General features: G+C 35.0%; 1 protein-coding gene across 1 annotated transcript; it reads left to right on the top strand.

The window, feature by feature from the left end:
* The first annotated feature begins 931 nt into the window (after nt 1-931).
* LOC123539380 (neuronal acetylcholine receptor subunit alpha-2-like) lies at nt 932-20,735 on the top strand. The gene is made up of 9 exons (XM_045323946.2): nt 932-1,267; nt 2,351-2,496; nt 12,551-12,595; nt 14,198-14,307; nt 16,398-16,503; nt 17,726-17,850; nt 18,908-19,023; nt 19,840-20,040; nt 20,247-20,735. The coding sequence occupies exons 1-9, from the start codon at nt 1,204-1,206 to the stop codon at nt 20,615-20,617; spliced, it is 1,284 nt and encodes a 427-aa protein (XP_045179881.2). The 5' UTR covers nt 932-1,203; the 3' UTR covers nt 20,618-20,735.
* Nucleotides 20,736-21,675: the final 940 nt, after the last annotated feature.

The raw sequence follows: 21,675 nt of genomic DNA, 5'->3' as shown, positions 1-21,675 counted from the left end.
ATTCTCGGGTAAGTTAAAGTTGAAGCTGAAACATCGATACGTTTTTATATTGGTGTTTGAATTTCAAATCGAATGTGTGACGTCACTTGTGGCGTCATTTGAATGCGTGTTGGGGATTTTATAAAGTTTATTAGAGCGGACGCAGTGGTTCATTGGTAACACTGTCTGACTACGAAACTAGGGGTCGTGAGTTCGAGCCCCCGCTCCTCCAACTAAAAATTACTAACACTGGGATAAGTATTCCGTGTATAGGTGCTTTACACCTGGCCCGCTAAAGAACCAGGGAAGCTTCTGGAATTGGGGCGTCTAACTCTTCTGTATTTTGCACTATCCTCCCACTGACATTACTAACAGCCTTCTGGAGGAGTCGCCTATATCGGTTACCGATGGCGACTATAAATAAGCTTACAAAACAAACAAACAATAATATTTATTAAGTTGTATTCATATCAAGTGATGAACGTGGGCAAAAGATTAAATGTATAACATTTCTTTCTTTATTTCTTTATTTATTTTGTTGGGTTTCACGTCGCACCGACACAATTATATATACAATATTAACATTAGCAGATACATTATGTAATAAAAAGATTATTAGTTTGTTATTAAGAAATATGAACTCGGAAAAAAATAGTTCTTTGTGTAAAGTTAATAACCTATAAAGTATAAAATGTAACCACTCGACCAGCTTGGCCTATATGTCTTTTAGTCTGAAATACTGTGAAATCATTTTTATTCGCGTAGGACGAATTTTCGCGTATTTCGCGCTAGGACCGATGCGCGAATTAAAGACCGCGCTAATATTACTTTTAACTTTATTTTTCATTTCTACAATTGAAAATGCGCGAATAAAAGCCCGCGCGAAACAGTCCTTTTTCACATTTGCGCGAAATTTCATGCCAGCGATATATATATCACAGTATATATAGAATTACATAAACTTGCATTTTAAACGAAATTTAAACTGATCGACAGACTGCACATATTGTATCAAAATATCAAATACAAGACGCATACACAATATCTTAATTCATGTACATTTAATGTAACCTGTATATCTGTGCTTATATCGATATATCTAAAATAAACTGGATACTCATTAATTATTTAAAGTCGGTTAATCAAAAGAATGTGCAAAATTTGTTTGATTAAACATGCGAACAAGATATAGATCACTGTTAGAAATTAGAAAAAAAAAGAAAAATGAAACGGTTGATATTTTGCCATTTATATGTTGGACATATAGTTATAATTCTGTCTAAAATATGTAAGTATAATTTCTTCATCTTTACAAGTAAAGTTTTGAATTTTCGAACTTGTTTATTTATTTTTATATAATTGCTTTAGGCGTAGAAAAAATGTTTGTTTTCAGTATCCCGACGTGCCCTAAATTTTTGGCCCGATCCCAAATGTTTTATGGCCTTGGAGAAGTTTTTTATTCAAGTTTTAAACAAAAAGTTGCAAAACTGCACTTTTATGCTTTAAACATGATCAGTGATGTTAGAAATCAACTTACTGATGTTCTAAAGACATAACCCCCTTATATGTATTCATTTTTTCATAATTTCCGAAAAGTTCCACTTGATAAAAAAAAGTTTAAAAAAAGTAAAAAAAAAAAAAAAAAAAAAAAAAAAAAAGAAATACCGACGACCTACCTACCCTATTTTTTTTTAGCATGTTACTGGAAACAAACAATCTTTTCTTAGACCTTATAAAAATAATAAATATATCATTTATAAATCTAAGGTTGTGAAGTAAGTGAAATAACTTGTATGTATTTTTATCTATTCATCATCTTTACAAATTTTTAGAGTACTTAAAATGTTATATGAATGTTGTTCGCTATCTGAATCTCATCCATTTACAATTTATCACCGTTTTTTTTATGTATAAAAGAAACCAGTCCTTGCTGTGATTTTGTGAAAGATTTTTTCGAACCTCTGACAAACTGCTGATATTTTTTTTTGGTTTCATAACGCTGACATAATTTTTGAAATCCCACCATTATTGAAAAAGTTACAGCAGTTTGAAATTATCATATGGGTAAATGACGTCATAAATGTGAGATAATATTTAAAATAGAAACCATAGTTCCGTAAGTTATAGTGATAAAATATAAATTATATCCGCCATTTTCTTTAAGTTGCCATGGAAATGGCTGTCATTTGAATATCCATCAATTTCGCACTTTGAATCCGAAAATTATTTCACTGCCTGAAACGCCTAGAACGATTTAAGCCATAGAAGACTGAATGAACATTATAAAACACGTTAAAAAGAATTTGTCATGATAGTTTAATCTTAGAAAGGCATATATTGGCACCATATTAGCGAAACAAAATATTTTCAGTGGTCATAGAGGCAGTTTATAGCGCAGCAAAGGAAACAGAAATCAGAGGTGAAGAAATTAAAATCGCTTCCTATGATATGATATCACGACCGAGTGCTCAAACCACAGTCAGAGTAGGAATCAGTGTGTTAGCCATTGACGAACTGGTAAGTGGTATCTGGCTTCCTATGATATGATATCACGACTGTCAGAGTAGGAATCAGTGTGTTAACCATTGACGAACTGGTAAGTGGTATCTGGCTTCCTATGATAAGATATCACGACTGTCAGAGTAGGAATCAGTGTGTTAGCCACAGACACTTGGGGTTCGGACCCCCACCCACCCCCACTCTCCTCCGCCCTTGGTTAAGTTTAGCCAATAGTTTTTAGCATTTTACCATGTACTGAGCTTAGATGACGATCATAAAACGCATTTTGTAACATTTCAGCGTGTTTAAAAAAAATGTATGTTTTTCCATCAATGCTCTCAATACTACAAGATATGAAACATCGCACAGACACTATGGAAACAATAGCCAATTAAACTTTTAAATAAACCCCTACCAATGAATAAGTGGTATCATTCGAAGTGTGTGTTACCATTCTGTCAAATGACACCGGTCCTGACAAATATCGTTTGTATTCTGACGAGAAATCAATAAATACTATGAATCAGTTAATCTAAATTTTATGGAACACTTCCTTGTGAATTGATCCCTGCTTTGTACAGCGCATATCGTTACCGGGTATCAAAATTAATACCGTTACGACTACATTATACCGGATTATCGCTTCATCAAGTGTTACACGAGGTTTGTTTACATAGCGGAAAAACTGGTTTGTTGCACCTTGGACAGGTATTTCTATCGGAGCACTCCAGAGTAAGTAAAAACGTATTTTTAAAAGTTGTCAATTATGTTAAGTGCTAGCCAAGGTTTATTTTACTCGGCTGCAATAAATGGCCACAATATTATTTTAACTGGACAAGGTGGGACGGGGAAATCATACGTCCTGTCTAAGTTTGCAGAAGATATAGCCAAGAAAGAAAAGGTAATTTCCATTACATGCAGTACAGGCATTGCTGCAGCACAAAGTCATAACTGAGAAACCCCCATTTTAATTTGAAACCAAGGGAGATAATTTGATATAATCAGTCCATAGTTATCTACCCAGGTAGTCTAAGTCCAACTTATGACAATCATGAAATTTCAAATGAGTCCTATAAATACTTACTGAGATAAATTCATTTTTTAACCAGGGGAGGTAATCATACAGAGTACATGCCTTTACAACAATAAATTAGAAAAGTAAGTAAAATAGAAATTTCTTATCATGGAAGACATAACTAACGTTTCAAATCAATCTCATTAGAAGCTGCTAGGTATATTCATTTACATACAAAAAAAAAGGGGGGTAATTTATCATAAATTCAGTCAATATGTATCTTTACTGATTGTCCAAGTCCATCTGATATCATAAATGAAATTTCAGATCAGTATTTTCATTAGTTACGGAGAAATATACATTTTAATTTGAAATAAGGGAAGGTAATTTGACATAAAATCAGTCCATAGTTATCTATCCTGATTATCTGAGTCCAGCTAATGACAATAATAATATTTCAAATGAGTCCTTTAAGAACTTACTGATATAAATCCATTTTGATTAAAATCAGAAGAGGTAATCATATACAAAATAACTCCAGAACCTATGACTTGATTTGACAGATTCATCATGGACTCCAAAAATTATTGTTGTTAGAGATATTTTGCAAGTTTATATCAAATCAAACCATTAATGAAGTCCCTATAGGGATAGAAAGGCCAAAATGGCAAATATTGCACCTTTAAGGGGCCATAACTCTGGAACCCATTGTGGGATCTGGCCAGTTTTCGAAAAGAATCGAGATATTATGCCAATACAAGTTGTGTGCATGTTTGATTAAAGATAATCTCAAAATGTGGTCTCTATCATGTTCACAAGCAAAACAATAGCAAATTTTGGCCCATTAAGGGACCATAACTCTGAAACCCATGATGTGATCTGACCAGTTTTCAAAAGGGACCTAGATATTTTGCCAAATACAAATTGTGTGCAAGTTTATTAAAGTTTATTGCAAACCGTGGTCTCTGTCGTGTTAATAGCCAAAAATTGCAAATTCTGGCACTTTAAGAGGCCATAACTCTTGAACCCATGATGGGATCTGACCAGTTTTCGAAGGAATCGAGCTATTAAGCCGATACAGATTTTGTACAAGTTTGATTAAAGTTGATTTCAAAATGTTGTCTCGATCAAGTTCTCAAGCAAAAAACATCTTAGCAAATTCTGGCTCTTTAAGGGGGCATAACTCTGGAACCCATGATAGGATCTGGCCGGTTTTCGAAAGGAACCGAGATACTATATCCATACAAGTTGAGTGCAAGTTTGATAAAGATCAAATACAAAATGTGGTCTCCATCGTGTTCACAAAGAAATTGTGGACGGACGACGGACGGACGGACGATTATCACAAAAGCACTATGTGACAGGTGAGCTAAAAGTGGGATCAGTTTCAGTTATGTTTCTTTCACAATATACACCATACTCAGGAGGTGTCATAAAAAATAGTGGCTTAATATGCTATGATGACGCAAAGGGGATTTCATACTGATCAGGGTGTTCGGCAAGGTTCATGCTTGGGCCGCAATGTTCAGTGCATATATATCTCTTTATGGAAGATGATACTACAATATACATGCCACTTATATGAAACAATAAAAACACTTAAAAATTAACCGAATTACTTAAAACTTACAACTGCACAATGTACACATGCATATGCAATTCAATCCCCTCAAATGTTTTAAGTTGTAAAATATACCCTGGCACTACCGTCTAAAATCATATATAAATTTGCTGCCAAACTAACATATTAACGCCTCTGAAAAAGGTTAAACGGTACGACAGGACAGGTATCTCCATATATACATAAACCTCAAGGCCTGTGTGCAATCCACGTTTTATATTCATTCAACAAAAAAGTACAGCTTAATTGCACGAAGCAATATATATTTTATAACTAGGAGAACGATTAAGATTTTTAACACATTATAAAGTACTTACCAAGATATGCAGTTACGTGCTTTCCACATTTTCTGCCCGTTTATCGTCGTACACAAAATTGGACTATCGGCGACAGTAAGTAGTGATAATCTGGTTTGACATAGTCGTAAGCGTATTAATTTTGGTACCCGGTTTATGACATGCGCTAAACAAAGCGGGGGTCCAGCGCAAGCAAGTGTTCCCATTGTTCGTCCTATGTTTCATATCTTGTAGTATTGAGAGCATTGATGGTAAAATATACATTTTTTTAAAACACGCTGAAATGTTACAAAATGCGTTTTATGATCGTCATCTAAGCTCAATACATAGTAAAATGCTAAAACCTATTGGCTAAACTCAACCAAGGGCGGAGGAGAGTGGGGGTGGGTGGGGGTCCGAACCCCAAGTGTCTGTGGTGTTAGCCATTGACGAACTGGTAAGTGGTATCTGGCTTTTTATGATATGATATTGTTGAGCGCAAATAACCAATCTGCGCTATTTACCAAACGCGCAGCGCATATAACAAATTTTTGTACGTTGGTTATATGCGCAACGATTTACCAATCGTTGCGCAGGATAAATTTAACATGCACGATTTACCAAATGCGCAGCGCAAATAACAAATGTAACTTTATATATCAGAAATTTGCATTTCGTGTTTGATAAATCATGCAGTTGGTCAATTTATTAATAAATATAGATGTCAAATGCTGAATATCTCGGTACTTAAATTAGGTGTAATAAATTTGTTTCTACATCAGTAAATTCACGGCAGTCGGTCACCAGGTGGCAATACCTCCAATCTTATACAAGATGCAATAAAACCCAAACATGCGTGAAGGTGTGATTTCCTCCAGCTTGCACACGTCGTCCCCTGGTACGTTTTAGGCTATTTTTATAATTTTCTACTTCACCCGAGCACACACTTAGCAAAATATCGTTTTTATTATAATGAAATATTTTGAAATTTCCCAATAATATTCTTCCTGCCAATGGGAGCATATCTCTCAACATGTCTAAGATAAAAGATGAAATAAAAAAGTCACAGAATTAAAAGAAAATTCTTACAGATCTTATCTATATTATTATTATTATTATTTTATAGTACAAAATCGATTGAATAAAGAGTAGGCCTTTGATTACAGACTAAAACTATAGAGTTTTTTTTATAAATCTAAATGGATCTATAATGTTACACCTGTAACTTGCGTGGGAGGTCGGTCCTGCGCTAATAGCAAAGTTTGAAATAACACTGTATTTCAGATATATTTCATTCATAAAACATACTATTTATGTAATTTTCAAATGAATACAGTAGAAAAATGAATAGAAAAAAGAGTGATTTCTGTCATAACGAGAACGAAATACTACATTTTTTATCTGCGCAAGATGTGTGTCTGCGCTAATAACAAATCTGGAAATTACTCTGATAACTTGAATATCTTTTATAAATCATATTAACTTTTACTTTGATTTACGATTACAGACTAAAACTATAGGGTTTTTTTACAAATCAAAATGGATCTATAATGTTACACCTGTAACTTGCGTGGCAGGTCGGTCCTGTGCTAATAGCAAAGTTTGAAATTATACTGTATTTCAAACATATTTCATTCATAAAACATACTATTTATGTAACTTTCAAATGAATACTGTAGAAAAATGAATAGAAAAAGAGTGATTTCTGTCATAACGAGAACGAAATATTACATTTTTTATCTGCGCAAGATGTGTGTGTGCGCTAATAATAAATCTGGAAATTACTCTGATAACTTGAATATCTTTTATAAATCATATTAACTTTTACTTTGATTTACGATTACAGACTAAAACTATAGGGTTTTTTACAAATCAAAATGGATCTATAATATTACCCCTGTAACTTGCGTGGCAGGTCGGTCCAGCGCTAATAGCAAAGTTTGAAAAATATACTGTATTTCAAACATATTTCATTCATAAAACATACTATTTATGTAACTTTCAAATGAATACTGTAGAAAAATGAATAGAAAAAGAGTGATTTCTGTCATAACGAGAACGAAATATTACATTTTTTATCTGCGCAAGATGTGTGTGTGCGCTAATAATAAATCTGGAAATTACTCTGATAACTTGAATATCTTTTATAAATCATATTAACTTTTACTTTGATTTACGATTACAGACTAAAACTATAGGGTTTTTTACAAATCAAAATGGATCTATAATGTTACCCCTGTAACTTGCGTGGCAGGTCGGTCCTGCGCTAATAGCAAAGTTTGAAATTACACTGTATTTCAAACATATTTTATTCATAAAACATACTATTTATGTAACTTTCAATTGAATACTGTAGAAAAATGAATATCGTGAGAGTGTTTTAACTGAGGCAGGCATCTTAGAATGAAACATATAAAGTGACAAAAAATTGCACAGATAACACACCGTGATATAGTACAGTTGATTTCCATGTTTACTTGTTTACTATCACTGCACTTAATTACATCAGACTTAAGTATACCGGTATTGCATTTAGAAGCAACTTTCATCTGGATTGTAATGAGATGCATTATCAGTTGTACAGGTTACTGAATAAATTCAACAAAACAGGAATATTTCTTTGCTATCTGGTCATTTGGACATACGGGGTTACAACAGAAAACCGTAAAAGTGATCTTTTCTAAACTTTATTCTATTTACTATCTTTCACTACTATCAAATGTATTGCTTAATGCTTTGAAAGGTTAAGGAAATAAACACTATTTTCTAATACTGAACATTCACAGGAATTCGCTACAGACGATATATCATCAAAGCAAGATAATATATACATTTCCATAGATCGCCTGTCCATATATTTTGCACTTTATATGATCATCCTTTTCATAATCTACAAGTTATCAGGATTATTTTCAGATTTTTTATTAGCGCAGGGCAAACACATCTTGCACAGATAACAAATGTAATATTTCGTTCTCGTTATGACGGAAATCACGCTTCTTTCTATTTTTTTTCTACTCCAAAAACATTTTTATGAAGTTACATAAATAGTATATTTTAGAATTGAAATATGTTTGAAATATCAACGTCAGTTCAGAAATTGCTATTAGCGCAGGAACAACATCCCGCGCAGGCTACGGATGAAACATTATATTCAGATTTTCAAAAGCTACATTTTAGATTGTAATCGAAAAACGAAGTAAAAGTTAAAATGGTTTATAAAAGATATTCAAGTTATTGGAGTAATTTTCAGACTTCTATTAGCGCAGGACACACATCTTGCACACCTAAAAAATGTAAAATTTCGTTCACATTTTGATGAATTTTATTAGTTATTCATTCTATTTATCTCACTATAAAACATTAAACAATTATATAAGTATAAAAGATCTGTAAGTTCGTCTTTTAATTCTGCTTATTTTTGTTTTATTTTTAATCTTGGTCATGTCAAAGATATGCTCACGTCGGTAAAAAGAATTGCGCTTTTTCAATATGATGAAAAGAAAAGCGATATGGTGAAATGTGGTAAGTGTGTGGCAATTCAGTCTGTTATGTAAGTCTCCTTTATGTTCTATATTCGGTATAAAATGACTGCGTGTGATCGAATGAAGTAAAATACTTTAGTTATTATAAAAAGAATAGAGAGGACGATGTGGCTATCCGAAGGAAATCACACCTTCACGCATGTTTGAGTTTTATTGCATATTGTATTATATTGCAGGTATTGAAACCAGGTGACCGACTCCCATGAATTTAATGATGTTGAAATAAATTTATGACACATTTTTAAAACCAAGATTTGCAATATCAGTCTGTAATTGTTAAACAATGTAAAAGTTAGCATGGTTTATGGCAGATATGCATATTATCAGAGTAATTTCCAGATTTTCTATTAGCGCAGGATCGACATCCCGCACAGGCTACAGCGTTTAATAGCTAAAAAAACGTATAAAAATAAATAAAAAAATACTTGTGTTATTAAATATACTTGGGATGTTTTGTATCATTTTAACGTTTTTAACACCTATGACAAATGACTCTTAATACCGTCGTCAACAGAAATTTATAGGCCATAAACTACCAGGGACGTGAGAATGTCATTGAAATTACCGCATAAATACGCTCATTTACTTTAAAAAAATGTTTTTCTTTTTCTTTACAAATTCACACGTTTACGCGTGCCTGATCACCGTCAGTTTTACAATTTTATGTAGGCCTACAAGTCTAACACTCTAATGATATTCAGTTTTATCGGGAGATATCTTCTATATGTTAAAAGCGCAGACTCATTTACCAAACGCGCAAGACAGTTGCCCTGCGCATATAAGAAATATATAAGGTTGCCCGATTTACAAATCGTTGCGCAGATAACAAATTGGTTATTATGATACCCCCTGCAAAAGTATGAAGGGGATTTTGTAACACCCTGTCATTTTTCAGCGAAGGGGATTTTGATCAAGGGGATTTTGATTTGGACGAACTTATATTTTTCGACCGAGCGTTCTGACTACAGTAAAAACGGGAATTAGTGTTAGTTCAGTTTATCGATAAAATCACGTGAGTGAGACCAGTACTCCTCAACAAAATAGTTACTGATCAATTATCAGCAGAACTATAGCCGCACACACCTACATCAAATAATAAATATTCATAATCGATCTGCTCAGCTGAACACTATCGTAAATTATTTAATAGGACATTTAGGCAAAATTGTATCATGTATGTCGCTTTGCAAAATTTAGGACGTACTTCGGAGCCTATAACAAAATATAGTTTATATATTATAACAGATAACCACAGCAATCTGACCAGCGAGTAAAAGCCCCATAGAACAGAGAGAGAGAGAGAGAGAGAGAGAGAGGTCTCTTTAAGAAACAGACATATATGGCTAACTTAACCTGACTCTTGGTTCTTTAACGGGTCCGGTAGGAAGCATCGATACACGCAAATCCCTCCTTCCTGGAAGAATAAGTACTGGCCTCTTAGATGGGTGGGAGACACTCGGGAGCATCAGTACCAGTACCAGGATTTTTGACGATGCCCTCTTCGCCATCGTCTCACTGTATTGTTGGGAATATCTATGTCACGTAATATATCAATCAAATGTACACAAAGGAGTTAAAGGTTATTAAAAAGTTAACCAACACTATATTTTCAAGACCAGATTTGCTACAAAATATGAAAATCAAAATCAAACGTCATTATAATGTTAATTATACAAAGGTTATTGTTCGCCAAAAACAAAGATGCAATTGTTTTAGATTAATGATGTGCTCTGGTTTAACCTTGCTTTGATTTTCGAAGATATTATTTGTTAAATAATTTTCTACAATTGTACCTACCGAATTAATTGTTAAAATAATTGACAAATTAATAACAATGTTTAGATTATCGTCAGATAGCTTTATTGTATTAAATTATTGATGACTAACGGTATTTTTTTCATTCACAAAAATAGTCATTCAATTGCAAGGCCTATTAACATACGCAGGTCCTAAAAACTGCTTTTTCCATTTTTCCTCCAACTATATGCATATATCTCGTTCTTATGTGTTGAAATAGAATAAAACGTATTTTAACACCGAACTCTGTGCTTGCGACCGTGCCTGCGTGCGTACGTGTGTATATACATTTTAGGTGTGTATGCGGCGGTATGAGGCGGGCTCTTCTCTAGACTTAAGGGAACATTTTCGGAATACAGAAATTACTTTAGTTTTCAAAATAAGTTTTTGTTTTAATTATCTGTCTTCTGCAACCGTGCTAAGTATATATTTAGTCTAGATAGTTCTTTAGACTTGCTTTTTACACAAATTCACAGAGTATTTTTTGTTTAGCATACATTGCTTTCAAGTTTACAAGTTTATTTACAATTCTAACACGACCAGCAAATAACCTACATACATGTAGAGCAAAATCTATGTCGGGTTATTTTGCAATAAACCACTCGCGTGCAATGACGTCATCCGATCCAGGTGCGTAGCACGGTCGTAAAAAGTAGTTACCATTTTTTCTAACACTGTTGATACTAGTATGTCGTGTTAGAATCGAAATAATAAGTTCCCAAGTGTGATTTATCGTAGAATACGGCCTTCGCGATATATTCTTACGCATAAGAACGAAAAACTCTGGTTATTCTACGATAAACCACGTTTGGAACTTATTATTTCTTAAATAAGCATGAGTCCCACTTTATGTGGGCAGCATCAGCATATACCTTTCTATAATACATACATTCAGTAATATATCACATGACAAAAAGGAAAACGGCTACAAATTGTTCATATATAGGGCTATACAATGATTGATTTCTTATATATAAACACAATAATACACTTTACAGTAAAATATCTTCTTTGCTCTATGAAAGATAATAATTTCTCTAAGAATGAACCCGTATGTGTTTCCTCTTATTATTATTGTTGTTGTTGTTGTTCTTCTTCTTATTATTATATAAATGTTTATAGTATTATAAATATGTTTTATTATAAATATGTATTAACTCCTAGCTGCCTAAACATGTAGAGACGAAAGCTTTAGACGAGCAAGAAAGTTAGATACAAGAGAATAATCTAAAATAACTTGACCACCTGTGCCAGCAGTCTAACTGTACAATCGAAAGTCAGGTTAGACTGCTGATGTAGTCAGCCATTTTTCTACATATATATTTTAAAAAAGCGCTAAGTAATATATACTTAACTGGTAAGATATATATATGTGTGGTGTCAATTGGTCACAGGTATGTTTGAAAATTAATTAGATTTTCCACACATTATGCTAAGTTTTTTTTTCAGTTTGATATGGTTATCTGTCGTAAACAAATCAATAAACTTTATCATATTAAGTCTTGTTCTTATATGTCTATCAATATATTTATCTCGATCAGTATTAAACAATGGACAAATTAAAAAATAATGGTACTCATCTCCTATTTCGTGACAATTTCTACATTTTCTTTCGTTCTGTGGTATATTTCTCCATCGACCAGTTTCTATTGGTAAACGATGATTTCTAGTTATAAATCTAAACCAAAGTTTTACTGAAATAAGGTAATAGTCAAGTTACTAATATATGGGCTACGAGAGGAACTTGCTTTATAATACTTGTAAATACCATTACATTAATATTATGTAGCAATTAAGAAGTATTTGACACCTCTTTCAGGACTTGAAGAATCAAAAGTTTTCTGCTGCAGGATGGCTTTCATTTGTAAGTAAATTTAATAATTACATGAATGAAAAGGAAACACATTGTAAATTTATCAAAATGTTTAAACCGTTTTAATCCAAATTCCTGTTATCACTCTAGTGGAATTAATGGATGGTCTAGGTCTTAAGCTATTGTGAATATTGTTTTTTCAAGAACCTGTTATAAGTTTAAGATATTTTAACTTTAAAGGCAAGGTCAAAAACATTAAGAGTTGAAGCAATGTTTTTTTTCATGTTATTTTAAAAGTAAACTTGCGTATTTTTTTTAAAAAAAATAAATTTTCAAAAAGTTATTAACTAAAAGATGGATCGAGTGTTTCATGTCAAAGAGAAGCCAGCGTGTCTTTTTTGCGACCTATTCTTTCCCTTCCATGGTTTTAGGACCGTTGCTTTTCCTTCACGATATTAACGACCTCGAGAAAGTTGTGTTCCATAACAGGCCTATTTGCAAATCATCAGAATTACTCAATACCGGAAGCAAATCCTGGCCAAACACACAAATCATTTGTGAATCACGGGAGACGATATGGGTGTCAATAACATCACATAGACTAAACCGAAAAAGAGGCCAACAACAGTGTCGACTTCATACGACTAAACGTTACCAGATAGTATACTGAAAACCCACCAAAACTACACACATATTTGAAATTGTACATGCATTCCAGCGGAAACATTAAAGTATTGAACCGCGCAGCTATTTCCTAGTCGGTAACACTACTACAAGCAGCAGCCGACTTAGCACAGGAACCACTACAGAGGTCCGATACTAGAACGGTTATGATGCACAGTCACGTAATCCATAGCCTTGTGGAAACTTATCAACATCTATCTCTACTTTCCACTCGAGGCTATACCCTGACACATGGCTCCATTCTGTAGTGCGGATCTATACCGCCACTTACTCTTCCGGTCAGTCAGCCGGCTGTTATATTAGTATGATAAAGTCCCAAAGCACATCACCACAGCCTACATACACTGTAAACCATTAAATGAGGTTAGAAGAAGGAGAAGGCGGAGAAGGAGGAGATGGAGGAGGAAGAGGTGGTGGAGGAGGAGAAGGAGATGGAGGAGGAGGAGGTGGAGGAGGAGGAGGAGGCGATGGAGAAGGTGGATACGGATGAGGAGGAGGAGGAGGAGGAGGAGGGGGAGGTGGAAGAGGAGGAGGAGACGGATGAGGTGGTGGAGGAGGTGGAGGAGAAGAATGAGGAGGAGGTGATGGTGGAGGAGCAGGTAGCGAAGGAGGAAGAGAAAAGAAAGTAGAAGAGGAAACGGACAAGAAGGAGATTGAAACTAAGTCGTATAATGTATGCTTGAATGGATTGCTGTACTGTACATGTACATGTTTTAAACAAACTTTAAAATTAACAAACATAAAATTATGGTATAAAATTCCTTAAAATAACCACTTAAACTGTTAGAAATATGTAGGCCTTACTATTATACTAAACTGACCTGTAAACGCCTCTTCCATATTTTGGCAAAATCTTTCTATAAATTACTAACAGTGCAATTATGAAAGCATTGGAAGTTCCGTTTAGTATAATACATGTATGTTAATGTCTACGGAATTAATATTCAATTTATTTTCTTAACTGAACAGGAATGGAACGATTCGCGTATAGAATGGGACCCGTCCGCGAAGGACGATATTGAAGAAATATTTTCAAAGCCCGCAGACATCTGGAAACCAGAACTTGTTATAGATAACTCGTATGTATATTTAATATCTCTTTCAGTATTACAGAAAATGTATATAACGATTCTTCAAAAAATAAAACCCAACCAAAGTTCACGCGTGCTTGTACCGGCTTAAGTGGACCTGTGTCATACATGAAGAAACATTGAATAGAAGACTCAATGAGAATAAAGGACCAGGGCATTTAACAACATAAAGTCCAAGAAATACAGTGCCTTTAAGTAGAGGTTAAAGCTTAGAAAAATACTATTTCAAAGAAAAGGTTATCTTATAAAAGGGAGGTTATCGACAGTCAAAGTTTTACAACACTTAATTTTCGGTTCCGCTTTAGAGGACAGGTTAAATGAACTAGTATAATGTTTGCACAATATATTAATTTACGTAAAATCTGACTGCAGTAGAAGCGTATATGGTTTAAATCAAGATTCAATTGAACAAACGCTGATGGGTGTTAACTTTTCTTTTACGAAAAGGTGGGAAACTGCATCCATCTTAACAACATTCACAAACAATTTTATATTATTTGTGTGAAATGCTGACTTTTGGTATAAACGTTTGGTCATCTTTATTCCGCACAAAAAGGTGAAAGTTCCAGTTGCTGCAACAAATTCCAGTGCCTTTTTAACGTATTAATTGAGCCAAACGGAAATTATAAGACAAGTGCAAGTCCTGTTAATTGCAACAAAGATGTTTTCTTTCAAACGAACACACTGTAAAATCAGTTCAAAAGCGACACCCAAAATTGTAATGGAGGTTTATGACAATAGTTTCTATGGCAAATTCTGTGATGCAATTATTTAATGATTAAAATTTTACCGAAATACCAAGCACAAATCTGTCACGTGATTTCAGCAAAGCAATGCAATGACGTTGAGGAAAAATGTTCAACAGATTTTAATAAAATGAAAGGCGTCGAAGACAGAAAAAATGGGTGCTTTCCTCGCCACAAAACGTCTTCCAGATATTCTTGATACTTTTCTCAAACCAAATGTTTTCCTCACGTACCAAATGTTTATGTAACGTACACACTGGACTTTGGGGCGATGTGATTAAAGACAACATTGATTAAAAGTGGCAGACGTTTTGTGTCGAGGAAAGCACTCGTTCTTCTGTTTTCGACGCTTGTTATTTTATGAAAATCCACCAATTAACAAGGAAATTACAAACAAAAATATTACATTAATCGAGAGATTTTCCTCGTGTGTACGATATCAAAAAGTTACATGGGTTGGCCACCCTATACTCTGGAAATGTTGTTTTAAGGTATTAGATCACTAATAGAGAACCTCCTTTTTGAAGAGTATTCAATTCCTACCATAAACCTACTTTTACTGCAATTCTTAGGGGTGCGTAGGTTCAAGCCCTACTGGGACCAAATATTTTTTCTTCTTATTTTCCTTTTTTCTTGTAAGTTTTTACTTCTTTCAAGACTTATTATTGATTTCTTGTACAAAAATGAAAAAAAAAATGAATCTTATAAGCGATTTCTTGGTGTTCAAAGTGAATTTACTACTTAAATAGAAGGGGTAGAGTTACACATATTTAAAAATATTGAGTTACACGCGGTGAAAGTTCTCTATTTTGCTTTCACTCTTAGATTATATATTGTGGAAGAAATTTAGGTAGGTTTTGCCTCTGCCCTAAGGTTATTTTTAAATGGAGTAAGACAAATTCAAAACAGAAACACAGCATTCGACCTTATTTTTTCAATGTTGAAGTATGAATTCTGTCTCATTAAATTCGTTTACTTGAGGCACCATAGAAAAAATGATATTGACATTTTTATTTTGTGTTTTATAATTGTTTACCAATAGTCTGATGTTTCTTTTATTAAAATAAATGGTAAAATGAGTTATCTGTAAACGTTTTGGATAGTGGCTATCACTTTGAAATTTGTCTCTACTTGAGTTTGAGGAGATACCATAAGGGTAAAAGTTGTTTAAAAATTGCAAAATAGTGCAAAATACGGTTACCTTTTAGAATATACCAAGCAAAGGCCATTTTATAAACATTACTATTAGTGCTCTAATACCTTAAGCGTATGTCATGATTCTTATGAAATGTAAATCAAATTGGCTGATGCTTGTTTTTTTGTTGTCTCCAGAGTTGAAAATGTTGGAGTGATATCTAACAGTGATCTTTACCTGCGTGTGAAATCTACAGGCGTAGTGGAATGGGAGCCACCAATGTTGTTTGTGACCCACTGTGAGGTAACTCATAAAATACAATTGTCCATTGGCAAACGTTGCAGTGTTTCTCAAATCTAATTGAAATAGGTAACTTTTACTAAACAATATGTAATGCAAAATGACTATCGTAGACTGAAAGTTTGACTGTTACTTTGTTCCTAAACAGAGAAACATTTTTTCATCAGACACGTTCAGCACTCGGTTACGCTCGCGTTTTCTTAAAATGGCAGCCAGTCTTTCAAAGCTTTTTTTTTTGTCCAAAACTAAATAACTTGGCTTACCAGTAGGAATTGGCTGAACGAAGGCAGGGATTGTTGTACGTAGTTTAAGAGAAAGTATTAATATAGGTAAGACAAGCACACAGACGTAATAGGGTTAATTCGGCCAAAACTAGTCTTGTGTGGTAAGGTCGATAAAAGTTTCTAATTAGATCCTGATGCGAAAATCAGGATGAAAGAAGACAATTGAGCCGCGCCATGAGAAAACCAACATAGTGCATTTGCGACCAGCATGGATCCAGACCAGCCTGCGCATCCGTACAGTCTGGTCAGGATCGATGCTGTTCGCTAACGGTTTCTCTGTTTGCAATAGGCTTTGAAAGCGGACAGCATGGATCCTGACCAGACTGCGCGGATGTACAGGATGGTTTGGATCCATGCTTGTCGCAAATGCGCTATGTTGGTTTTCTCATGGTGCGGCTCACATTACTTCACTCGTGTCAGGCAATAAGCGTGTGATACTTACATTCACGTGTGTTTGAGTTATTGTTACTTAGAATGCAGAAGTAAAATATTTATTCTGCAGACCAATCTCTAAAATGGGGCAGTGTTGGGTTACATGACTACAATTAATTTGCCATTTTACTGCGTGATCGACAACACCTTTTTGGTTGAAAAGATGTCATGTTGAAAATATATCTATGACTGGGTGAATTTCCAAAAAGTAAACCATTATGTTTTTGAATTGTATAAGGTACAAGAACATTTCTATTGATATATAGCCGTGTCTGTGATAAGACAATATGACTATATTATTGCCTGTATGGACATATGGGGAATATCCGGCTTTAGGGTAACCGTTTAGGCGGTGAAAGGGCTCACTTGAGGTCGTGCCAGGTAGTTACCCTACAGCCAGTTAATTCCTATGTGCATGTACATCCAGTGATAGATTTTTTCTTGCTTGCCATATTCAGCAAAACAAAATTTTGTTAACTATCAAGCAAGATTTTTTTTTTTATTTTCAGGTAGACATAACGTATTACCCATATGATAAGCAATCTTGTAGTATTAACATTGTAAGCTGGGGATATACGAAGGACGAAATTACTCTAGACACCCTTAGCACTCCAGTGAATTTGGTGGACTTTGAGTAAGTCTGGTTTCAATATATATTTATTTGTTGGGTTTAACGTCGCCCCGACACAGTTATAGGTAATTTGACAACTTTCCAGCTTTGAGGAAGACCCCAGGTGCCCAACCGTGCATTATTTCATCACGAGCGGGCACCAGGGTAGAACCACCGACCTTCCGTAAGCCAGCTGGATGGCTCGAACCCACATCGATGAGGGGCAAGTGATTTGAAGTCAGCGACCTTAACCACTCGGCCACGGAGGCCCCAGTCTGGTTTCAAGGTTTATAAAACTAGTACATATATCTTACTATGAATGCTGCATTACTATTGGCCAGTTTCAAATGTTTGCTGATATTAAGCCAATCAAATATTGAGATTTTGAATCTGATCTCCAGGGTCAGTTTTATAACCTTGAATTCGATTTGATGTTCATGTCCCCGCTGTCGAAGGCCCGGGAAGCGTATAATCTTTGAAATGTCTGTCCGTCAGTCCATCCATCACCCTTTCTTATGTACTAAACTGTTCCTACAGTTTCCATTCAATTCAAATGAAGTTTAGTATACTCAACAACATGAAGCGGGCATGCGCATATTGCCCGGATTTCCATGTCTGAATTTTTCTATTCTTATTGCCCTTTTTGGACACTGAGAAATTACAACTACATTTGTGCATTGTGTACTATACCCCTTGTACAGTTTCTGTCCAATTCAAATGAAACGTGGTATACATCATCAACATAAACATACATGTTTGTATGGCTGGGACATGCATGTCCGATGACTTTTTCCGATTAATAACACTTTCTTGGATTTAAATACATTGTGTACTCAACTCCTTCAGTTTCCATTAAACATTGTTAAATTCAAATGAAACTCCTTATGAAGTAGACATGACATACGCATTTAAGGACTTTCATGTAAGACTATTTTTCTTCAGTTATGTCCCTTTTTGAACATTTCCATACACATGTATTATAACTACATTTGTACCTTGTTTACTTAACTCCTTATGGAGTTAAAATTTCCCTCCAATTCAACTGAAACTGATAATTTCAGGTTATGCTTCTCTATTCCAGGAAGCATGGCCAATGGGAAATCCTATCGTCACGAGCAGAAAAATCTGAACTTACAGAAATACTTGAAGACGGAAGTACGAGGAAATTTCCACAGATCGCCTTCTGGCTCAATTTAAGTATGGTCTGAATTTTCCCCAAATGAGCCGCGCCATGAGAAAACCAACATAGTGCATCCGCACAGTCTGGTCAGGATCCATGCTGTTCGCTAACGGTTTCTCTAATTGCAATAGGCTTTGAAAGCGAACAGCATGAATCCCGACCAGACTGCGCGGATGCACTATGTTGGTTTTCTCATGGCGCGGCTCATATAAACCTTTACTGTACACACAGATTTCTTGATTAAAGTTTCCACAACTCTATATATGAGGCATGTTCCTATATAACTATTCACATTGATCAAGGAACAAAAAAGTTGAATATTGATTTTAAAAAAAACACATCAGGACCCGTTGCAAATATTCGATTTGATTAACCTATGGCTTTACAAAAGGACCTCTTTCCAACATTTTTTTCCCCAGATTTTATGAGTCAGTGTGTCATATACTGCAGTTGTATACAAATATGGGAACGATGCCATTTAATGATGGCGATTGACCACAGGTTCTCCTTAAATCATGATCTAAGACAGTGATGAGCTTCTGCAAGGTTTGGCTACCAGAAGGCACAGAGATTGAAAGTCAACGAGGTTGCTATTCTTCACGCAGGATGAAGTATTGCATTTATTTCTACCTAAATGTTTCCACCCATTACTTTTCGCGTAAAGGCTTCTTTCCTGTATTTTCAACCATTGTGACGTTATTTTGTTCAAGAAATTATTCCACGTGACCGATATCCTCTTTTCAAACATGCTTTTGTTTTAATACTTTGTCTTATATCTAAATTACCATGATAGAAGTAAATATGTTTCAAGTTAATTATATAATGTCTTTCAGGGCGACGGTCCAATTTCTACAACTTAAATGTCGTCATGCCAGTATTTCTGACGTCACTTCTGGTGGCACTGACGTTTATAGTTCCGTTAGATTCCGGAGAGAAGCTGTCATACATACTGACCGTTTTCCTGGCTATTACCGTCCTCCTGACGCTTGTGGCTGATTCGATGCCACCTACATCAATATCAACTTCAGTTTTAGGTAAATGAAGAACAGGCCCCGCCCACCGTTATTTTTTCTGTTCTTATTCGCATACTTTTCTAAATGAAATTCATTTGTAAATTGAGAAATTGATATTAGTTTTGCGTGCTTTGTTTGCAAATAAAACACGGTTTTGAGTTCAGATGCGTAGCAATCCAGTCAAGAAGGCCGTCTAACCTACTAAATCACATTCAATTTTATTACAGGGCTATATCTTGCTATAGTCACCGTTCTAGCTGCATTCGGAATACTTCTAACGGTTATCGTTCTCATCTTGTTTCACAAAGACGGAAGTCCGGAATCGCAATCTCTGGCCATGCGTATCATTTGGTTTGCGGCAAAAACCACGTGTGCATCTAGCGTTCTGCGCAAGCGCAATATCAACAGAGTAAAACCAATGGAAGATGAGGATGGCAAAAGTGAGGAAGCTGTTGATACAGTTTACGAAGCCGATTGGAAGGAAGTCGCCGCCATATTGGACAGATTTTGTTTTATGATATTTTCTATAGTGACAGTCGTTATGAACGTATCTTTCGTTGTAGCACTTACAGCAGGAGGGAAAACTTCGGACCCTTAGTATTGAAAAACTGACAATTTACATATTTTGATGGTGTACATGTATATGAAATAGGCCATTATTAACTGCTTTATTCATTTTGAGTTTCACTTACCACAAATTAGAAAGTTAGAAAGCATTATTACTGATTAATTCAATATGATCCTCTTACAAAAAGTGACAACACGAGGATTTTTTCTTTGCCTCTTAAGGTAGTGGACCTGTAATGACAATCGTCAATTTCCGTGTGATTACGTATCCTCCGTAAGCGGTTTCGGCACTCTTCGGCCATGTCAGAAAACAATTTTACATAATAACCGGAGAATGCCGAAATCACATACGGAGAATACGTGAACGAACGGAAATTGACGATTGTCATTACGGGTCCACTAACATATAGAAGATAAGAGACAATGAAAAAAAAATATCGCGAAGCGCGACAATACGATGGCGAAGCGCAAAAGTACGATGGACTGTCACCATCGTACTGTCGTGCTTTGTCATCGTACTGTCGCGCTTCGCGATCGCACCTTCGCGCTTTGCGTTCCTAGGGAGAAGGCACGGGACCTAAAGAAACACATCATTTGCATGTTCTTTTATCATGAGTGCCCGACATAAACTTTTGCAGACAATTCGAGCACGATTTTACACTGTGATAAATGCTGTATGCTCATGCATATATTAATAGCTGTTTTTTCCCTCCATCTTGTATGCAGAATAGACTATAACACATCTTTTGCAGACAATTCGAACACGACTTTTCACTGTGCTAAATGCTCTATGTTCATGCATATATTGTATTGCTACAATATCAGCATGTTTTAAAAATGCACTTTTTAACCATCAATGCTCTTTTAAACTGGGCATCTGTGAAATTGACACTAGGAAACAAAAGTTGATTTAGCATTTAAATACGCACCTACCTCTGAATCCCTGGTATCAGTCGATGGGTCTGTAACCATTCTATCAAATGTCACCGATCTTGACAACTGACATTCGGGTTCTGGCGACAAATTAATTTTACTTTTATGAAACACTTCTGTGTGTGTGTGTGTGCGTGTGTGTGTGTGTGTGTGTGT

This window comes from Mercenaria mercenaria, chromosome 18, assembly GCF_021730395.1.
Source record: "Mercenaria mercenaria strain notata chromosome 18, MADL_Memer_1, whole genome shotgun sequence".
Lineage (NCBI taxonomy): Eukaryota > Metazoa > Mollusca > Bivalvia > Venerida > Veneridae > Mercenaria > Mercenaria mercenaria.
Note: the sequence above shows the minus strand (reverse complement) of the source record. Positions and strands in the feature narration are given on the sequence as shown.